The sequence below is a fragment of the Protomyctophum bolini genome (genome assembly GCF_963924005.1).
Source record: "Protomyctophum bolini genome assembly, chromosome: 8".
NCBI classification, from domain to species: Eukaryota; Metazoa; Chordata; class Actinopteri; order Myctophiformes; family Myctophidae; genus Protomyctophum; species Protomyctophum bolini.
Window position 1 is genome coordinate 29,201,780 of NC_137869.1, and position 21,837 is coordinate 29,223,616.

Genomic DNA, 21,837 nt, shown 5'->3' on the forward strand with positions numbered 1-21,837 from the left:
GTGTGTGTGTGTGTGTGTGTGTGTGTGTGTGTGTGTGTGTGTGTGTGTGTGTGTGTGTGTGTGTGTGTGTGTGTGTGTGTGTGTGTGTGTGTGTGTGTGTGTGTGCACCCGGACGCACGTGTCCGCACGCACATGCTGTGATCAACTGAAAGCTTTCATATTGTCCATTCTCTCAGTAGCTCACTGCTCTGTTTGACATCTAAGAACTGTCAAGTGAATTTGATATGGTCTTTTGTAAAGAAGCCCACACAAAAATTATTTTGATCAACTGTTTGATACAGGCTGTATATCAGCTGCTCAACCCTTAAAGATACCTCGTGCCTGTCCATTCGTTGGCGTCAACAGCTGAACATTGACGGATAAGGAAGAAGAACTATACATGATTTGGGGTTTTAAGACTTTCCCACCTTTCCACCTTCAGATTTCTAACAATCTCTTTCCTCATAGTCAAATCTACCTCCGTCCAAACGCTCCACTCCCACTCCACTCCTCCCTCCCTGTGACTCCCCTCTTTCCCAACTACCACCTCCCCTCCTCTTTCATCCTCTTTTTATCCTAGCCCCTACCAGGCCCCTCTCTCTCTCTCTCTCTCTCTCTCTCTCTCTCTCTCTCTCACTCTCTCTCACTCTCTCTCTCTCCCTGTCTCTCTCTCTCTCTCTCCCTGTCTCTCTCTCCTCTCCCTTGTTCCCTCGCTCTCACCCTCTGAGACAGACAGTGAGGCAGGCCTTCCCTGGCTGACCTGAGTTTCACCCCTAGTCCCCTACCTCCACACCGTCCCAACCCGCGTGTGGAGGCCGGGTGAGTTACAACTCCAGCCAGGATCCAGTATTATGCTGCAGAGTATAAGGCCTGGAATACAGGCTAGATCAGGGTCGCACAGGTTTTTCTTCTTTTTTTTGGACCCCCGGGCCACACTGCTGTGTCCTGTGCTGTGCTCTGCTCCGCTCCGATGGGGTCACCCAGACTCCAGACACGCACAGACCAAATCACATCACGGCCTAACTTTGGGGGAAATTCCTATACGATTCGCTGGGAACAACAAGGAAGAGGGAGCAGTCAGTGGAAAGGAAGCCAGAATGTGTGTGTGTGTGTGTGTGTGTGTGCGCGCGTGTGTGTGCGTGTGTGTGTGCATGCGTGCTCAGTTGACTCTCAATCTCGTTTTGGAGAGAAAAGCAGAACTGAATTGCCTTTTGACATTGAGTTCTGTTAGGCGCGTGCTCCTCTCCGCATTTCTCACGACCCCCACGACACGGCCACATTGCTGACCTCAGATCTGTCTTCCAGGGGGGGGTGAATTATAGTTTATGTGAATCAGATGTTATATAGAGAGGGGTCTGAGTGGCTCCTTCACCACACCGGCAGCAGCACGGTTCAGAGAAGAAACACCTGTTCCCAAATAAATCTCCAGTTAAAGACAATCTACTGTAGCCTATATACCCTATATTGTAGCTCACTCATGTCATGTGCCACCTGGAATCTAACATGAGGAGCTGGACATGTATGAGTTTCTTGCAGTTGAATTCTTCATCAATGTGGTGAGACCCAGACCATGCAGCAACAACCCCTGTTTTAGTTCTGCTCACTTCATATAAATCACAATGGCGTCCCTATTATTATTATTATATGCCATTATAGGAGAAAATGTTGAACGTTGAAGTGGTTGAACGCAATTTTCACAATTCATGAAAATGTGAAACTTTTGGACTATGTTTATGTTATGTTTTTTTTGCGGCTTTCAACCTTTATTTTATATTGGACGATTGTTTTTGAATAATTGAAAATAGGGCTTAAGTATGTTCCTGGAATCCTGGACTTAGCATGGAGGCCGTGCGTGCACACAGTCACATGCCTTGCCTTTCCTCATTCCAGTGTGGCTGCGAGAGTATCCATCTGACCCTGGGGTCCTGGGGTTGAGGTCTAGACCCAGCCAGCCCTGACTGCATGGTAGAACCATGAACCGTGTCAGGTCACGACAGCCCTCCGCTCCACTCCTTATTAGAACGTAAATAAAGCTGCTCCAACTTGGTTCCACTCCATTGGTGCCACTCATCCTCTCTCTTCCGTTCTCTTTGGCGCTGCTCATCACAACTAATACCGTCCTGACAGTGAAGGTTGTGAACAGCTTGTGCTGATCATCAGATTCATCATATTTATCGTCGTCTTAAACAAAACATTGAAAGAAATGCGTAAATGGGGTCAATTGGGTCCACTCGGTTACATACACCCTCAGAATTAAATAAACACAGGAGGATTTTACAGTGCAGTGTTGAACACCAAGTAATAATTGTGAGCGCCAAATACTTTATGGACAATTAGAAATCCATAATATTAAGTGCTTTTGACAAGGTATTTTGACTGGGTAACTTGGCCAGTGGAATGGAGAGAGCAGAAGACTATAGACCCGCTCTCCAGAGGTCATAAATTGTTCAGGCAGCCGCGGCCAGTCTGAGCAAGGAATGGAGCCGAGGCAGAAGCCCCCTTAAAGAGTCTGGGGTTCTCCATTTCTCTCAGGGTTTAACCCTCTCACCCCGCCTCATTGGCCACTCTTTTATTCAGTAGGCTGATTTATTGGCGCTAGCAAGGGAGAAAAACAAGCATGCCACAGCCTTCGCTTTGATAAATGACCCAAACCACTATCTTCATCTCAACTGGGACCTATGGCTCCACTGGGCAAGAAGGTGTGCGTGCACGTGTGTGTGTGTGTGTGTGTGTGCACGTGTGTGCGTGTGTTTGTTGTGTGTGTGTGTGTGTGTGTGTGTGTGTGTGTGTGTGTGTGTGTGTGTGTGTGCACGCGCGTGCGTGCGTGTGTTTGTGGGTGGGTGTGTGTGTTTGCCTGTTAGGTTTGTTTGTGCTGTTCACTGTGCAATTGGGGTCACAGTTTCTTTGTTTGTTTTGCATTACAATATGCTTGTGAGAAAGACAACAGCAAAACAACGGAGAAAATGCTGACGGGGTGAACTCATGTCAACGTCTAGTTGAGTTATGCAGATGACGTATGGCCACATACTGTACATTTCATGGGCTCATGAAGAAAATATAGATAAGATCCATTGTCTTTTATCCAAATTATGCCTTGTGTTGTGCCATCCTGTCCACAGTGTTTGTCCCCCGCCCCCGTCTCCCAAATCCCTGGTCCTGCCCCTGGTCGCCCCAATACAACGCAGCCCCTCTCCTCCCCGAATGAAATTCTTTGGAAAGTCATTTTATATCACCCTTTGAACGTGCATTGAACTGTAAAACCACCCCATTGGAAACAAAATAAAAGGGATAGGAGAGGGAGGGAAGGGGGGTGTGGGGGCAAGGAGGAGAATTATAATTCTTTGCAGGCCTTTGGTATTAACCCAAACACCAGAGCTGTCAGCGGTTCAGAGAGGGAGGTGCGAGGGGCAAACATTCAGTGTTAATTGGCACTTTGTAAGCTCTGAGCCTTCCTTTTGTGGGGGAAGTGGAAGAGAGAGTGAGTGAGTCGGGTGGTGCATGGTGGGGGGGGGGGGGGGGGGGGGTGAGAGGGAGAGAGAGACAGAGAGAGAGAGAGAGGGAGAGAAGAGAGAGAGAGAAAGCCAGCTCTTGTTCTTGTAGGTTTGTTGGGCCTTGTTGAGGGTGTTTACGGTTCACTTCTTATCCTTTGTTAATTGGGCTTTCTCTCCCCCAATGAAAAAAAGAAAGAGAGAGAGAGAGAATTCATGTTACCCCCACCCTGCCACCCAGGCTTGACGTGCCTCTCTCTCTCCACCACCGGCCTGGTCAGCCAGGCAGCCACACAGAGGGACGGACCACGAGAGAGAGAGAGCACGCCGGCGTGATGCCCCCCCCCACCCCGATCACCCGGCCACCTCCACCCCAACCCCATTGTGCACCGTTACATTTTAATACGCAATCAAAAATGTTTTGAACCCACGTTATCCACCGTGACAGATGTCCAATGGGCACGGTGTGTTTCTTATGCGCAGCGGGGAGACTGGCGGGTATAGGCCATCGTAACCTCTGACAACATGATGTTTAATTGGAAGGGTTGATGGAAACGTTGTTAATTGGAAGGGTTTCCCATAGGGAAAAAAAGAGGACTGTCAATTCATTTCTTGTCTTGTTGGTCTCTTTTCCAGGGAAGTGTAAGGGCCAACACAAGGAAATTATCAAAAGGGACACACATATACACACAGTCACACACACACACACACACACACACACACACACACACACACACACACACACACACACACACACACACACACACACACACACACACACACACACAGCATTACATAATCAATTTTAATCAAGACTTCTTCTGACTGCATCTGACACTTCATTTTAGTGGAAGTGATACAGACTAATTGAAAATGGACCAAAAATATAGTCTCATTGTGGAATTCAGGATGTAAAAACGCCCCATATCCTCCTCTCCTTCGGCCTATGTGTTTGGAGTTATCACAAATAATTAGAGAGAAAAGGATCGGAGGGGGGGACGACTCCCTGGCATCACAGCACCTCTAGCCTCTCTCTCTTTCTCTCCCTCTCTCCCACTGAGTGATGTAAATAATAATAGTGCCAGCCCTGAAAGGACACAGGTGTCAACCATTGTGCTGCTGTGAATAGGGAACGGAGAAGGAGGTCATGGGGCCACAAGGCCACCTCAGCCATGTCTCACACCCACACTGTTTTTATTCACACTGACGCCCCCTTTCATGGCTTTTCATATTGTTGTCCCCCTTTTGTCTCCCCCCCTCTCTCTCCCTCGCTTCTTGTTTTCATAGTTCAGCGTTTTGTGAAAACATGTCAGAGGTTCAGCCGAAGCCCAATGTTCAGATAGATCTAACGTGCCCTTCTGTGTGTGCACCATCGATGGCAAAGATTCATTATGAGTGGCTGTGAAAGCAGGGGTCATCGCCATGTTGGCTTGTCGTGGACATTTTGTCCACGACAAATTCCATTTCTGCCACGGACATACAAAATGAGTGGACAATAATTTTACCAGAAACGCATAAATAGATGACTACAATAGGTCTGTAACTCTGAGAGTGTTCAAATGGAACCATTTGGTTCCATTTGAACACTCTCAGAGTTAAGGGGGTCTCTTCAAATGAACTAGTGTTCTCTATGGCACTCCTAGTGTGCCATAGAGTCATAAATAAGTGTCATACATATTCTGAAGGAAACTTGAAGACTTGACATTCCGTAAGTGGGTGTTATGATCAAAATGAGAACATTATAATGGTGTGTAAAACCGAAAATCTAAAACTTGCCAAGACTCTTTGCCAGTACGGACATGTTGGTGACCGATGTGTGAAAGCTTTAGCAGACGTTTAGCAAAATGTGCATTGTAATTTGAATGGACTTTATTTAAACTATGTTTTGTTCAAAACAGTTATCTGGAGAAGTTGTATTTATATTCAGTATAGTGTCTTAATGTTGTATAATAATTGTAGTTTGTACAATACCCCACAATCATTACTCCATACTGCACACACTATAAAGTGTAGTGCTTCGATCATGAAGCAGTTCTACTTGACCCATTAGTGTCACCATTTTAGTGTTTTTGTTTAGTCAGGTTCATACTGTTATTAAATGTAACATAACCAGTAAGACGCCGTGAGGGCGAGAAGCGACCTTGCGTGCACGCATCCGCCTGGGTGAGCTCTGGTGCTTTGGCATGGGGGGCTCAGATCAACATATGGAATGAATTCTGTACTCAAAGTCAAAGTCACACACGTTACCGTGTTCTCCGTATTTGACCCATCTCTTAGAGCGCTGAGCTGCAGCGTGCGCCGTGCTCGGGAATCATTTGACCCCCAAACCAACCCATTGATGCTGAGTGCCAAGCAGGGAGGCATTGGATCCCATTAACCAACCCATTGATGCTGAGTGCCAAGCAGGGAGGCATTGGATCCCATTAACCAACCCATTGATGCGGAGTGCCAAGCAGGGAGGCATTGGATCCCATTAACCAACCCATTGATGCTGAGTGCCAAGCAGGGAGGCATTGGATCCAAACCAACCCATTGATGCTGAGTGCCAAGCAGGGAGGCATTGGATCCAAACCAACCCATTGATGCTGAGTGCCAAGCAGGGAGGCATTGGGTCCCATTTTTACAGTCTTTGGTATGACCCGGCTGGGGATAAAACCCCTGACCTCCCAGTTTCAAGGCGGGCACTCTAACCACAAGACCACAAGACCACTGTCTGGTCGATGTGTTATATGTGTTACCATATATATGCGATATATGTACTGGCCATATATGGAGCGTGTCTTGAGTGTACTGAGTTGATGAGGTCAGATCAACATATGGAATGTCAGAACAGGTCAGCTCCATATATGGAGATCTAAGGGACCTCATCTAAGGGTTAGATGAGGTCAGTGTCATGATCTTCATATGGCCATATATGGTGGCGTGACGTGTCACAAGGTGTGACCATATATGGAAGCGTGATGTCACAAGGCGTGACCAAGGAGGCGTGATGTCACGGTGATGTCACGAGGCGTGACCATAGGCGTGGGGTGACGGAAGGACGGACAGGATATGCAGGTTTTAATAGTAAATGCGACCTACGGTCACAATCATTGATGTAAACAACAAATGGGTAGCCCCACCATACAAAAGTGGAGGGAAATAAATCGCACCACAATGTGAGCAGTGGCTTTGGGGGGTTGTAATGATCACTCCTTACTGGCCTGTGTGTGTGTGTGTGTGTGTGTGTGTGTGTGTGTGTGTGTGTGTGTTTGTGCTGCAGTGGTCAATGGGTCTGTGTGTGTGTGTGTGTGTGTGTGTGTGTGTGTGTGTGTGTGTGTGTGTGTGTGTTAGGCTGCGCAACAGTGACACTTTATGCAGTAACATGCAGTAATCCTGGTCAATAAACTGCCTCCCCGTGGACAGCCGGGGCGCCTGATGGAGGGGAAAGGAACTGGTCGGAATAACGTGTTCCTTCCATGCGCTACGTCCAACCAGGGCAACTCCCCCCTGTCAGGTGCAAAGGAGCAACTTGGACACTCATGCATGAAGGAAGCATGAGTTCAAGTCCGTTGCTCTCCCCATGTCCCCCATATATGGGGACTAGGTTGGCGGAGGGTGTGTTCACCAGGATCACATTAGATAATTGACACAGGGGTGAAAAATGGGTTACAATATTGTGGGATAGAAATTATATATATAAAAAAGCTGTTTTTGGAGACAGTGTATACCACCACTCAAAAATGTTCTTTTATTCCGTGAAGGTCTAACGCTACGGATAGATCACTTTTAAACGTTGTTGTAAACATCAGAGTAAAACATGCATTAAAATTAAAAAGGAAGTTCCATTATACCATATTTTCCACCGACTAATGAACCCCTTTAAGAAAGTATGTGCTAAGCCTAATTTAAATATATTCAAAACAATCCCGGATTGGACCTTTTAGGGGCAACATATGAACTTCATGAATCATACAATCAGATACAGGGAGAGGAGCTATCCTGGTAAATAAGCTGTGGCTTTATTCTAAGCCTGACAGAGTCTGGGGCTGCGCGGGGTAGATGTGTGGTCTTCATACAGTATGTGGGAGAGACGCGTACACTACGATACGCGTGCGACGGTACAGATAGAGAGCAGCAGAGGAATACTTTTCTGTACAGCTCTTGGCTGTGATTTAAGCCTTGTTATCCTCCCTCCCACCTTAACACTGAGATTCATGGGTCACATTCTCAGCAGCGCGGGCCACCCATTCACTAGGCTATGGATGATAAATGCCACACACGTGCTTGCGCACGCAAACACAAACGCACATGCATGCACGCACTGTAGGTGCTATAAGTAGGAGCATTGATTAAGTATACATGTATAGTACATATGTGCATGTGTAGACATAATGCACATGCATAGACTAGACATATGTAGTAGGTAGCACACACACACACACACACACACGGACAGCTAGCTATAGTGCTTTTTTTCATCTGGACACAAATGCATAATAAACATAATGCAATCACACAGGCATACTCTCTCTCACATACACACACGTGCTGCATGCACGCGTGTACCTTTCAAGGCCATTTTCCCTGTACGTTGCTCACAGTATAGCCAGTGAATGGAACTGCATGGTGGAGATTTGTGTAGTCCGTTGTGCTCAAACACCCAGGGCAAGGCAGCATCATAAATTGAGAAAGGCGCATGATGGTTGAAGTGCACCACGCTATTTCAATGGATGGGTGACAATTCATGGCCTGAAACATGACATTTCTGCTGTATCAGCAACTTTGCCAAGCCAACGTAAATGGAGGACATATGCTATCAGGGAGAGAGAGGGGGGCAGGGGGGGGGGGGGTTGTACCTACTTTACATGGGATTTTATTTGGTTAATAAAGTCCATATTACAGATTGTCTTTCTTTATCTGCTGACATTGAAATGCTCCACTAGTATTTAATAACCTGGATGGTAAAAACAGAATTCCACGTCCATACTCCACTGTATACAGTATGTGCTATAATGCAGGGTCCAGCTGGAGAAGCAGACTGGCACCGCTGAGGGTTTTATGTGCAGTCAGTAAAGCACCAGGCCTCAGCTCTGGTCTTGGTCTTGGCTGTTTGCTGCCATGATGAAATTGTTTGATCCTCATACAGGGGCCCAATCCCAGGCTAATACTCGGCAGGGAAAAGTCTTCAGGCTATACCAATAGCACTGTTATTGTATAAGTAAGTGGTGCATGGGTAAGCTCGCAGTATTGGATGGCACAGCCAAGGGGATGGTGGCTGGCAATAACAGGGCTGTGTGACATAATACACACATGGGAAAAACACGCGATGGTTTCAGTGCGTCTCATGTTGGTTTGTGTGCGAGTCGAGCGTGAGGGTGTGTGTGTGTTATGCGGGTGTGTTCCAGTCGACACTATGCTGTAAGTGTGAGTGCGTGCGTGTGGATGTTACTCCAGCCTGGGCTCCATGCTTGTTGGAGATGGAGATGCTAGAAGAGGAGGGTGAGAGGATTTATTACCCGGCATTAGAAGCACTAATCTGTTGCAGGTGTTACTGGCTGCTCTCCCAGGCCGTGCCTGTTCTCTTCCCCAGGAGGCCCCAGCATGTGTGTGTGTGTGTGTGTGTGTATGTGAGAAATAAAGAGAAAGAATGGGAGAAAGAGAGATTACTTCCCACTGCATCTCCAGTGGGATTATAACATCTTCACTGTTCTCTCACATCATCGAAAGAATCCCCAGAGAAGGACAAAGACAAAATGTATTTGAATGACTCATCCCTCATCAGCCACACCAATCTGAAAACGTGGCTTATAGGAAAACTCGGCATCAAAAAGCGTGCCGTCATTGGGTTGTCTAATCCTTCAACTGATACGTTCAAGGTCACTACAATATTTTCTGTATAGAAGTAGGCGTTGGTGACATGCATACTTCTATAAGTCATACTGCTCATAAGTCATAACCAGTGCAGCATACAGCATTTGCCCATGCGCTATTTGTGTTTACCTCCACTGTTTATCTTATCCTGGAATACTGTGGTTCCCTGCTTTAAGACAGCAGGGTACATACACTCTCAGGTGGGTGGGTGGGGTGGGAGGGCGTATTAGAATAGAGAAGACCACCATGGATGGATTAGGTCCACTACTTCACAGGAGGCCTGCAGTGCCTTGGGGATGACAAACAATAACAACACAAGGAGGGTCCCCACAGAAACTGCCCCCCCCCCCCACACTCTGTAGGAAGTCCACAAGGCCCACTGTGGTCAGCAAAGACAGGGCAAACTGAATGCAGCGGAGATATGTGGAGCTTGAGAATGCAGGGTTTGAGAGAGCTGCACAGACCCAAACACCAGGCCTAACCCCACTCTATAAACCCAACCCCCAAACACCAGGCCTAACCCCACTCTAACCATTATAATGGAAAAAATATATATTCCAAAAATGAATGATTGACAAAGTTTCATTCATTATCAAAACAGAATGGACTGGTGTGCTAAGTCCTCTCTCCTGGCCCTCACGAGCCAAATGTCCTCCCTTATTGATTAGACTAGTTTAATTGGCTTGCCATATTCTTTTTTTCTAACAGAATTATGGATTGACACATACTTGATTCACCTTCCCAATGCCAATGCCCACCTGACCTGTCAAAGCTATGTGATTGGTTAAAGATCACACCCGTGTGAAGTGAGGGACACTAATATAGTCTAACTCATGTTGATTAGGTGATGTAATGGTGATTTAAATCAAACGGTGCCAACACAAACATTAATTCCATTAACAATAAAGAGACAATATGACGTACAGTCTCCATTCATTGTCAATGGGAATTTAATGTTTGTGTAGGACAATAATAGCTAGCCGATTTGCTTGTCCACATGTGACGTAAATTATCCATTAATTGTCAATGGAAATGTAATGTTTGTGTAAGACGAAGATCTATACTAATAGCCCCTCAAAATCACACTTGTGTTAAGTGAGGGGTGCTCTTATCATCATACATCACATTCTTTGCTCAGCCAATCTAATCGCCACAAAAGTAAACCCGGCCAATCACTTTTGGCGACTTCACTTTTCTGCCTTCACTTTTATTATCATGCTCAGCCAATTTAAATCATCGCTATGGGGTGATCCGCCAATCACAAGCCAGTGTTTGTGTTCAGAAAAACGTTTGGAGCTACTACTTTTGATGCTTTTATGCGACGCTATGCGGTATGATCAAGTAGGGCGTTCATTTACGGAAAAAAGTTAGGAGGTTTCTGCCCGACAGCAACGATATATATTTCCTGAATCTGTGTCATGTGGGTTTAAGAGACAAAGGGTGCGTTCGGAACTACGCTCTGAGAATCTGCCATGGTCCGACCGACCACTACGAACTTTGGAAAGACCAGAGCGTGCCTGGGGTGCACTCCAGCACTCTCAGAGCGTATTTTCTAACGCTCCAAGGATAAGGTGGAGTGAGGAGTCCCATTTTTAATCCTAGTGGTGAGGTGTGGGATTGGCTCAAGGATCTTTGACCCATTCTCAGTTTTCTCACATAAGCCAGTCAATGAAAGAGATCCTTCTACTGATAGGTCTGGTGACATAATTCCAATACATCATAATTCACTGTAGTGGCTAAAACTGTGTGGAAACAATGGACCATTTGAAATGGAAAATAACTCCTTAAATCTTCCTTAAAAAGTATTACAACTTTATTGTTACCAATCACCATGAAAAAAAGATCCTCGGTTTTAGACACAAAGTATACTATTATACCATGTTGCCATGTTACAAAGACAACATGTTTTAAGGATTTAATAATGATATTGTTTTGAAGTCTAGAAGGTGGCTTGAGTTGTCCATTAGCTTTGGCACTACTGCCCTCATGTGGACATTCTATGCCAGATATTGGAATTTGAATTACTACTTGTGCTGTTGAAGAACAAAGAACAATTTTAACAACATCAAGGGTTGTTAAAATACAGGTTATGGACAAAATATTTTGTAAGGGAAGGGCACCAGTCTTTGACAATACATAATATTCGGATGTTCCAGGGATAGTACAGCTCTGATTGTCTCATAGCTCCTGTAGCAATGATGTTCAAGGCTGCTTCCGAGGCAGGATACGGTACTGGTTTTTTGAGTATTCCCCTATAGGACACAACACACTATACTTAATACACAGTAAAATCCTCAGTGCACTGTTAACCCATTTAAGCCCTGAGGCTGATTCTACAAATAACTTCTAAATCAGTGGTTCTCAAACCTTTTGGAAGTTTTGTGGAAGTACAGATAAATTATCACAATTGTTGCTATTATTAAAAAAACAATGATTGACATTCAATGAGAATAATTTGTCATTTTAACCCATTAAAACCGGGAAGTGTCATCACCATGAGGGGTGCTGGCCCCTCCTATGCACATCTTTGTGTGTTTTGTGTTTGTAGCACGGAATGTGACGATTTGATTGGCTGATGTATGATGATAAGAGTGTGATTTTTTATTTCAGCCTTTCAAAAATAGCAGATGTACAAGCTTGTTCGTGCCGCACTGCGAGCTTGTACATCTGCTATTTTTGTACGTTTTTGAAAAATCTCGAAAGTGTTTGAAAAACGTTCAAACACAGACAACTTTGAATTACGTTTGAGAACTACTGGTTTGTGTAATCAGCCTCAGGTCTTATTTAATGGGTTAACATAGTTTGTTGATTATGTGATTTTCTGGGAATAATTCTGACCTGACTTTCTCCATAGCTTGTTCAGTATCGATGAGTCCCAAGGTGCAAATAGAGACAGAAACGTTGCTCTGCTTCATAGCCAGCTCATACTCCAGGGACCCAAAGAAGCCATTCAAGGCAAACTTGGTGGCAGTGTAAGGTGCCGCAAATGGACTGGTTGATTTACCTGTGAAACAAAACAACACTAGAAATGCACTCTCGAGATGCCAACTTGCGCCTTGCACACAAGTAGGCCATGTATGCCCATTTAGAGCCCTCTTCTATCTGGGTACGACTGTTGCTCTGAGTCCTAAAGCTCTCTGCTATTCTAAATATTTTATACCCGTTATTGACCTTATACCAACCTTGAAACATACTTTAGTTACGTCATCAAGAACAGTGGTCCCTTATTGGCCGGTGGAGTACACCGAAATATACATGGTTGTACACTGGATGCATTTTTTTTAAACGCAGCTAAAAATCCATGAACGCGTCCAGTTTTCAGGAACCTTTACAATAGGTAATCTTGTACACAGAAAACAGAATAGTTTTTTCTGCTAGTATCTTAAATAGTCTAAGTAATCTTATCATCAAAGATCATTCAGATCAAACAGCAATATGGCATTTAGATAGTTTCCCAGACCTTTCAGGCCGTGCCCCCACCCAAAATAATCATTTAGATTGACTTAGTTCCACAGATAAATAGCCGAACTACAATCTCACAAACGCCTCACACTGCAAGCGTGTAGATATTTTCACAATGTTTGCTTATGTAATGTTTGATAATTTGGTATAAAAAAAGCTCTTAAAGGTTATACTTAATGTTGTTCATACTGTATGTTGGTTTGTTTACTATTGAGTCAGAAAACAATGTTGCACATTAATCATTTGGGGACCCGTCAAAATGATTTGAAGACCTCCCTGCGGGTCCCGACCCTATAGTTTCAGAAGCCCTGCTGTAGATGGCCTTTATTGTTCCCTATAGTTTCAGAAGCCCTGCTGTAGATGGGCCTTTATTGTTCCCTATAGTTTCAGAAGCCCTGCTGTAGATGGGCCTTTATTGATCCCTATAGTTTCAGAAGCCCTGCTGTAGATGGGCCTTTATTGTTCCCTATAGTTGACCCCCTATGTTGACCCTATAGTTTCAGAAGCCCTGCTGTAGATGGGCCTTTATTGTTCCCTATAGTTGACCCCCTATGTTGACCCTATAGTTTCAGAAGCCCTGCTGTAGATGAGCCTTTATTGTTCCCATGGGAACACCAGTCGTCATAGCAGCAGCAACGCAGTAAGGATGGATCACAAATACAGAATAAGCAGTAGGCTAACTACCACATATTAAAATAGGACAACAACATAAGAGACAAAGTAAAAGCTGGCATGACATCTGGGCTGGTCAACAGTGCCTGTAGCTTCAGCTTGTAGATTGGCTATTTTAAAATGGCTGAAATGTACAGTATATAGGGCTGATGTGGTTAATGTATAAGGTAACTAGTAACACGTTTTCAAATAAATGTAGAGTAATGGAGTAAAAGTACAATATTTGGATCCAAGATGTAGTGGACATTATGGAATCAGTATTGAAATTTGGAGTAAAGTACAAATACCTAAACATTTTACTTAAAGGGGAATACCACTAATTTTCAACATTTTACTATCATTCATATACCTTCGAAAATGACTTTACACCACTGAGTATCGATATGGATCAATTATGTACATCTAGACATAGCCTAGGTATGTATGTAAATACTGTAGAAAGTGAAGTGTCCCAACGTGGATCAGGTGTTATAGCCTGTCAACACTCAACACTCACATTTATTTCTTGAAATAATGGGAAAAGTTACCTAAGAGAGATGAGACAATCACTAGTGATCCTTTACTTTGCTCAAGTGTAGGCAGAGCTTTCCAAGCCATCTGTAGATAGCTGAAGAAATTCACCTTTGAGAATAAACGCACGCACGCACACCAAACACTTATTTAACATAAAGGTCTTACTGTGCAGTAAGTAAACAATTCAACTACTATGCCTAGGATTTTTTACTCAGACACACACACACACACACACACACACACACACACACACACACACACACACATTGTTTAATGTTGCATTACCTGCATCAAGTACCTGGTGTGTTCCACATCTCCTTCCCACATGCTGTATGGGCTCGGCCCAATGTGATTGAGGACCACATAATCCAGCCCTCCCAGTTGGTCCACAGCAAAGTTCACAACTCCTTCTGGGTCAGACACACTGCTCATATCTGCTGCTATGTACACAGCTTTCTCTGCACCCAGACGCAAGCACTTCTTTGCCACCTGTGAGCCACAGAAGTAATTTTTTTTATATTATTGCATTGCATAATATTTAATACACATTCTAGCAAATACATTATTCCACAAATATGTAAAGTTCACTTACCTCCTGTAGCACGCCCTCCCTCCTCGCTGTAATGACTATTTGGGCACCAAAGCGAGCATAATGATAAGCCATTTGTTCACCAATACCTGTACTGGCCCCTGTCACCAGTATTCTGGCACCTTTCAGGGATTCTGAAACACATTAGAACACTTGTTTTTGATATAGAGGAGGGTATGCGTGTGACATGACATCATCATCATCATACACGGATGTTATGCGGGAACGCCTACTGAGTGGCCCTGACAGGCAGCCAATATATCCAAACAGAAAGGTTCTATCTGATTGCATTTAACAATGTTAAACAACGTTAAACTCACTTTGCCACTCGATGTCTCCCTTATGCATGCGAATACCCTCTATACTATAGAGTCTATAGCAATAGCATCAGAATCAGCAGTTTATCGTCAATAAATGGAACACTCAGAAAGCACTTTATTGTCAGTGTACAGTAGGAAATACAGGCACTGATTCTGGCTAAGATGACACATGAAACACAAAACTAAACTCGTGATTAGCGGAGTAGTTTTGTTTCTTTTTGGTAAAGTTGGACCCCTTGCATGGCAGTGGAATTTTTATCCATGAGCAGCAGAGGCTTTCCTGGCAGGGCTGGGGGCCGCTAAGACCATTTCAGGGCATTGAACAAACCCCAGACCCAGTGAGTTGAGGAACAAATCTGCTCTATTTTGTGACATAGTGCAATGGTGTCTTTGATATCTTTCTTTGTCAAATATTAACTAGCTTAGTTGTTTGTAGATAGGAGGGTAACCTTTGTCGTAACTCGTGGGTGGTAAGATTGGAGGAAAATAATGAAATAGGGTATCACTACAGTACAGCCAATCTAACTATAAATGCACAAGTCTCTGTACATGTGTCTGTTCGATTACGTTTGTAATCCATGTAACTCGAGAACTGTCCGCCCCACCTACTTCAAATTCGACACACGTGTTCCACACCCCCCACAGGGAGTGCAGTGCCCGGTGTCGGACGCACGGTTGTCCAGAACCGCCACAAAAGGCCTCTGCCCGGGCCAGACTCCATATCGCCACAAAAGGCCTCTGCCTGGGCCAGACTCCGTATTTGGGCATGCCTATAACAAATAACTCCATATTGACACAGCTGACATCACAAGGCCTCTACAACTCACATCACAAGGCCTCTGCCCGGGCCAGACTCCATATTTGGGCATGCCTAAATACGGGTTCGTCCCACCGACTTCTAACATCTGCATAGACTCCATACATGACGACACAGATGTGCACAACAGAATGAGATGTCGGACAATTGAGCACAGTGACAGTCAAGCGACGCTGCACGCATTGTAATTCAAAGCACTTTGAATTGCCTTGTGTATGAAATAAAATTGCCTTGCCTTACCTTGCCTTGCTAACATGAGGGCAGAGGAGACGGCACACAAGCGAGCGGAGCGTGCAGTACCCCTAGAGTCTAGGGGTATAGGCCTCTAGGGCCTAGCCCTAGACCCTAGTCATAATAATAGGCGGCAGGCCAGTCAATCTAAGCTAAAAAGGGGCTTGACTCAAAAGAAATTGCAATAGCAATCGTTCAAGGTTTTTTATGATCCTTAGGGTCACCCAAATAACATGTAAAAAATTGATAATTAATTATATTAATTTTGGATCATGGTCAAATCAGAGGTTGAACGTTTGGGTACGTACCATTGAAAATCTATAGGCCTATAAGGCAAAAATGTCACATTTGAATGATGCTAAAGCATGTGTGCTAACAGCATGTACACAGCTACTAACTGACAGGAACTACTAACTAACTAACTAACTAACTACACAATTAAACAGCTTTCACAAGCTATTACATTTCAAAATAGTATTCCTTACCTGCATTAAAAGTGGGTTCCCTCCACTTCACCGCAATGACAATTACACCAATACTAAGAAGCATGAGTTTAGTAAAAGTAATCATTTTGCAATCTTATGTGTTTGCTTCTAATCTATGGCCAGCTGGTTGCAGTACTACTGAGTGAGGGTGAGGGGGTGTGTCTATGGTTCAGATAAATTAAGAGGCTTAACTTGATTATTATCACTGTTTTAAAAACAAAACAAAGAACCAATCAAACATTTGAGTAGGAATCAATGTGACTTAATTCAGATAAATAATTGCATAAATGATTATTATGACTTGTCGTTGTACATTTGACGCACGTTACGTAAAACATACGAATCAGCAGCTCTGAAATAACGGTTAGCTTTTTTTTAAAGAAACTTTATTGACACACGTCCCGTTGTTAACAGGATTGCCCTTCATGTAGCAGTAGCTTTCTCTCGTTCATTGCATAGAGTCCGTACGTAGAAAGAGTCCATACTATTAATAATAACAAACTAACTCACTTCGTAAAGAATACCAATAACAGACAGTGTACGCTTGCGGCAATGGCGGCCAAGATTTTGCCTGTGCTAAAGTGAGTGTGTTTCGGGTTCATCCTTTTTGATCATTGGTATACTAGTTAGCAGATTAGCTACTTAGCTATGTTATACTTGCTATGTTATACTGTCAAATAAACGAAATAGACTGTTAAGGGTTTTATGTCATTGATGGCTAGCTCATCAAACTCTCTAGTCTCTACTAAAATGATGCTGCTGTGAATGTTAGGATGTATACATTTCTTATCATATTGCTTGCTATTTGCCAATTAGCTGTTAGTCTTGAACAACACTGCCTGGACAAATGTGGGGGCATGCTAATGTCATGTGTCTGTCTGTGTCTGTTCTTTTCCATGACAGATTAGCCACCAAGGTGGCTGTCGCAGGAGGAGCTGTGTATGTTGTCTATGACTCGGGGCTCTTGGGGAACAGCACTCAGGGGTCAGAAGTCTTGGGCAAAGCCAAGTCTGCAATACCACCTGCATTAGAGGAGTGGATGAAGTACTTTGGACTGGAGGTAAGATCATAATGAAACTACATACATGCAGTAATGTAGCAGTTGTTTTGATGTGGTTCATTCATTCATCATATCCCCTTTGGGATGGCGGTTAGACCTAGAATGCCTGTGATCATTTAATTATACTTCGTAAATTTTCATGTATCATAGGCATAGATAGCTTCCACCGTTTCCTTGTAGATATGAATATATGCGGCATAAATGTGATAAATGCTCCGTTTGTACTCGCCCATTAAATAATTCCAAAGACGTGGAGTGAAATATGGTCCTCTAGTTTTATATCCATGTGAAAGTTCTGGCACAAAACGCGTATTTAGTGAATTATCTCCACTTTTTCAAGAGATGCACACGGACATCTTTCTCTCCAGCGAGGGGGGGCCGGAGTGATCGATGAACTGATTTTAGATACTTCCTGTTGTTTACCAAAGACGTCATCACCAATTGACCAGGGAAACACAAAAGTTTGCAGTCACACAATTGGCAGGTGGTGTGATTAATTACCCAGCACCTATCGCAAAGCACCTGCCAATTGTGTGACCGCAAATTTCCGGTGCGAGATTTGCCACAGATGAGCGTCATGGCGCAGCCCTGGCGTCCAGTCACGTGACCTCATGTCCCTTCCTTCCATGTTCCTAGGTTAGAGGTACATTTTCTGTCTGAGCCTACCTTTTCTCTGTGGACAGGAATAATACATACATATGTACACATACACAGTGCTGAGTAATATACCTTTTACACAGCAGCCATAGTTGTTACTGTAACAACCAAGATTTGAACCTGGAGTTCCTGCATCGGGCTATGGATTAAAGCCAAACATCTCCTTAACCCTAGCCCTAATAGGCCTAACCCCTTGGCCTCGGCACAGTGGGGAGATATTATGTCTTTTTGGGCTAGGCTGAGGCTAAGCTATTCTGCTACACTCAGTCTTTTGACCCCCATAAACCTAACGTTAATATACAACTATTTATGTCAATATGGTTGTCGTGATGAAGGCCCATTGCTGGTCATATATACATAGTGCATACTGTACATAAAATGCTGTTCACCATTGTGCCAATGGCAAACCTTGCAAATTTGTTGATGACTTTTTGTCAATAAATTAAATTAAAAGAGGGATGGGCCAGAAGCAAAGCACTCGATACTTTTCCTACTCTTAAATAATAAGATCTCACAGATGAAATGAGATTTCACAGGGTGGTTTTCGTCGCCCTTAGAGCAGTTCAGTCACTTGAAGTAGAACCGCTGTTCCTTCATTTGGACAGGAGCCAGCTATTTAAGGTGTTTTGGGCAGACCAAGGACCGGTTGGGGGGAGGGGATTATGTCAACACGGTGGCCTGGGAACACCTCAGCTTTTTGTATAGCATAGTTACTGTGAATGATTAGACAGTTGTGCCCCATTATTTCACACTCAAGTTGATAGTATTTGCAATGGAGCCAAATGTCTGTTTGGTTCTATTGCAATGATGTGATTCCTTTATTTTTTTTGTTTTTCAATATAATTTCATATCTTGCTGTATTATCATTGTCATTGTCATCCTGAATAATTTCTAATGAATTGATCACTCTTTTTCTTTTTAGACTCAACTTCCAACATTGCCTAAGATTGAATTCTCCCCTGTTAATTCATGGAATTCTGGTAAGGGCTGGCTCACAGGCTTGAGTTATTTACTTTTCCTGTCTCAAATGTCCGTTGCCCTCCTGAAAAAAACCCATTGTGGCAGGTGTATTAGCGAAGTAGACGTGTACGCTGTACAGTATACATAATATGTATACTTACTGATTCTCCATATTATGAGGAATCAGGGACAAACTTAAGTACTCAATATAGATTTAATGGCCATTGTTTCAGTTCGTCCCTAGGCAGGTGAAGGGTTTGTGTCCCTGATTTCGCAATCCCATTTAGACCGTGAAAGCTGAAGTTATGTTGTTGTGCCTTTCAATCAAGGAAAGCATCTGTCATTTTAGATGTTGCTATGTATGTACTATGTATAGAGGATTATTATTATTATTATTATTTTGAAATCGCCACCAGCTCAGTGGCCTTGTTATGTGGTTAGTGTCCGCCCTAAGACTGGTAGGTCGGAGTTTGATCCCCGGCCGGGTCATACCAAAGACTCTAAAAATGGGACCCAATGCCTCCCTGCTTGACACTCAGCATCAAGGGTTGGATTGGGGGCAGGGGGGCAGTCAGACGGATATTTTGTGAAGCCACTAAGGAAATGAAAGTTCATATAATGGCCTGTTGTGGCGCTCTCATTGGGCTCAAAAAAACCCATAGCCCCATAGAAGTCCATGTATTTGGGCCCAACTTCACCTAGACTGTATTACCTTAATAAACATGGTCATGAATACTTTTTGCTTCCAGTCACTAGTTTAAAGTCTCATTTCTAATGTCATAATATTCTTTTTGGAAAATTATGGTCCCATTTATTAGAAAAATGACCATAAAGTCGCGCATGTTCTGAGGGGCGTGGCTACCGTTACAGTCTATGAACGGGATCCCCCACCCACTCGAGTCAAAATAAAAACCAACGAAGAAGAAGGGGGAAGTCCCGCCTCGTTGTCTGGGCCAGCCAATGGCCAGCTGGGCCCAAACGGATCTAGAAAGATGGCGACTTCCATTGCAAGGACTGACAGGCTTCATTTTACGTTCACGTTAGACCCGCGGGACGCTTTGTCCATATTTTTTACAGTCTATGATTGGGGGTAAGTCCCTGCGACATACCAGCGTCATGTCCAGGGGGTGTACTTGTACATCAAGCTGCCTCACGCTACAGAAACAGGAGATAGGCTCCTGCCCTATGGGCCTCATGGCTCGGCAAGGCTACTTACTTACTATGTACTGTATATAGAGGATTATTATTATTTTGAAATCGTAGGTTAGGATTTAGATTAGAAGGCGTACAATCTGCCTCAGGTCTACATGAGTTAGACCTGAGTTTCTTAACAAAAACAGTTAAAATATATGAACACATCATGTGGCATGACAAGGCAACTGATTCATGTAGGCTAATGGCTCACATTTCTCTCTTCACTCTAGGGGTGCGGACGTCAATCTCTGCTCTATCGGAGGCACCTACAAGAGCGTGTGATTACACAAACCAGGGACTGCAGTATGTGAAAGACCTTACCAAATGAAGACATGGACAAGCCTGACATTTACTGATCTTGTGGTTTTTGGATGGTTGTCCGACGTGTCCGTGATCATAATTAAATCTGGGAAATGGTTACACTACTTTAAAACCCATTTAGACCGGAGGACGATTCTACAAATGTCTTCTAAATCCTGACAGTTTTCCGAAAAACCTCATGTTTCTATGTCAGTCGTTTCATTTGAAGGACCCCCAGAGATTATGTATTTGACCGCCGACCCCCATCTGAAAATGTGTTGTTCCAGGGACCCCCCCCCCAGAAGCAAAGATATTAGTTAAAACGTTTCACGATTTTTCAAAAATAGCAGACCTACAAGCTCGTAGCACGGCAATAGCTAAAGTATAACATAATGCTTAAAACACCAACAGGGGTTCCCGTCCTGAATGGGTTTAAAACTTAAAATTCCTCACAGGTGGAATGAAGGGACATCCTGCAAGTCATTTAGCTGATCTAAAATGAGTAATTCTAGATTACAATTATTGTTTCATTTCCTGAGTTTTGAATTTAAGTGTTTTGCACACCGTATTATAGTGAATTTATAATGGGAGTCATGCATAATATAATTTGTAGCCAAGAAAACAAAACAATCACCAATGGACATTGTGTTTGTGTACTATAAATTGTTATTTATCTCAACACCATGTCTGATATCATTTCCTCAATACTGGCTTTCAAAATCCTTATACATGATCCAATTCATGTTTTGTTTCTTTAATACAGAGAATGTCTATTGTTATTGTATATATTCAATTTCACCATTTCTGAGTACAATAAACCCTAACCATGATAATACAGTAATTGCTGTCATATATTAAGAGAAATGGAGAATATTAAATATTGTCTGATGAGAAGTCATTGTCAAATTGCACCACTCAGTTCACACAGGTTTGATTTTTCTATTAATTTGGTCATTAAGGTCCACAGAATGAGAGGTCTGCTCTGCTGGAAATATCGCACAAAAAAAGTTATGACCATTTTTGTATACCCCACCATAGACAACCAATATAAGGCAACATTTCATCATACTTTAAGTAGCATGTGACATGTCAAACTAGGGGGTTTTCATGATTTTGAATCCATTCCAAGCATTAGTTTTGCATGAAAAACACTCCTTGGCCTAAATTCAGCCATATCCACATTTGTGATGATCGCTATCGCCATTTTTAGGCCAAGGAGTGTTTTCCCCTAGTTTGACATGTCACATGCTACTTAAA

The 21,837-nt window shown here is 43.5% G+C and overlaps 2 protein-coding genes across 2 annotated transcripts; one reads left to right on the plus strand and one right to left on the minus strand.

The window, feature by feature from the left end:
• Positions 1-11,175: 11,175 nt before the first annotated feature.
• On the minus strand, positions 11,176-16,517 carry hsd11b1la (hydroxysteroid (11-beta) dehydrogenase 1-like a). Its single transcript, XM_080769419.1, has 6 exons — positions 16,410-16,517; positions 14,560-14,690; positions 14,253-14,456; positions 13,982-14,075; positions 12,159-12,324; positions 11,176-11,572 (listed from the first exon to the last, which is right to left on the minus strand). The coding sequence occupies exons 1-6, from the start codon at positions 16,492-16,494 to the stop codon at positions 11,386-11,388; spliced, it is 867 nt and encodes a 288-aa protein (XP_080625545.1). The 5' UTR covers positions 16,495-16,517; the 3' UTR covers positions 11,176-11,385.
• Positions 16,518-16,815: 298 nt separating this feature from the next.
• micos13 (mitochondrial contact site and cristae organizing system subunit 13) lies at positions 16,816-21,259 on the plus strand. The gene is made up of 4 exons (XM_080770767.1): positions 16,816-16,990; positions 17,313-17,469; positions 19,049-19,106; positions 20,511-21,259. The coding sequence occupies exons 1-4, from the start codon at positions 16,962-16,964 to the stop codon at positions 20,606-20,608; spliced, it is 342 nt and encodes a 113-aa protein (XP_080626893.1). The 5' UTR covers positions 16,816-16,961; the 3' UTR covers positions 20,609-21,259.
• Positions 21,260-21,837: the final 578 nt, after the last annotated feature.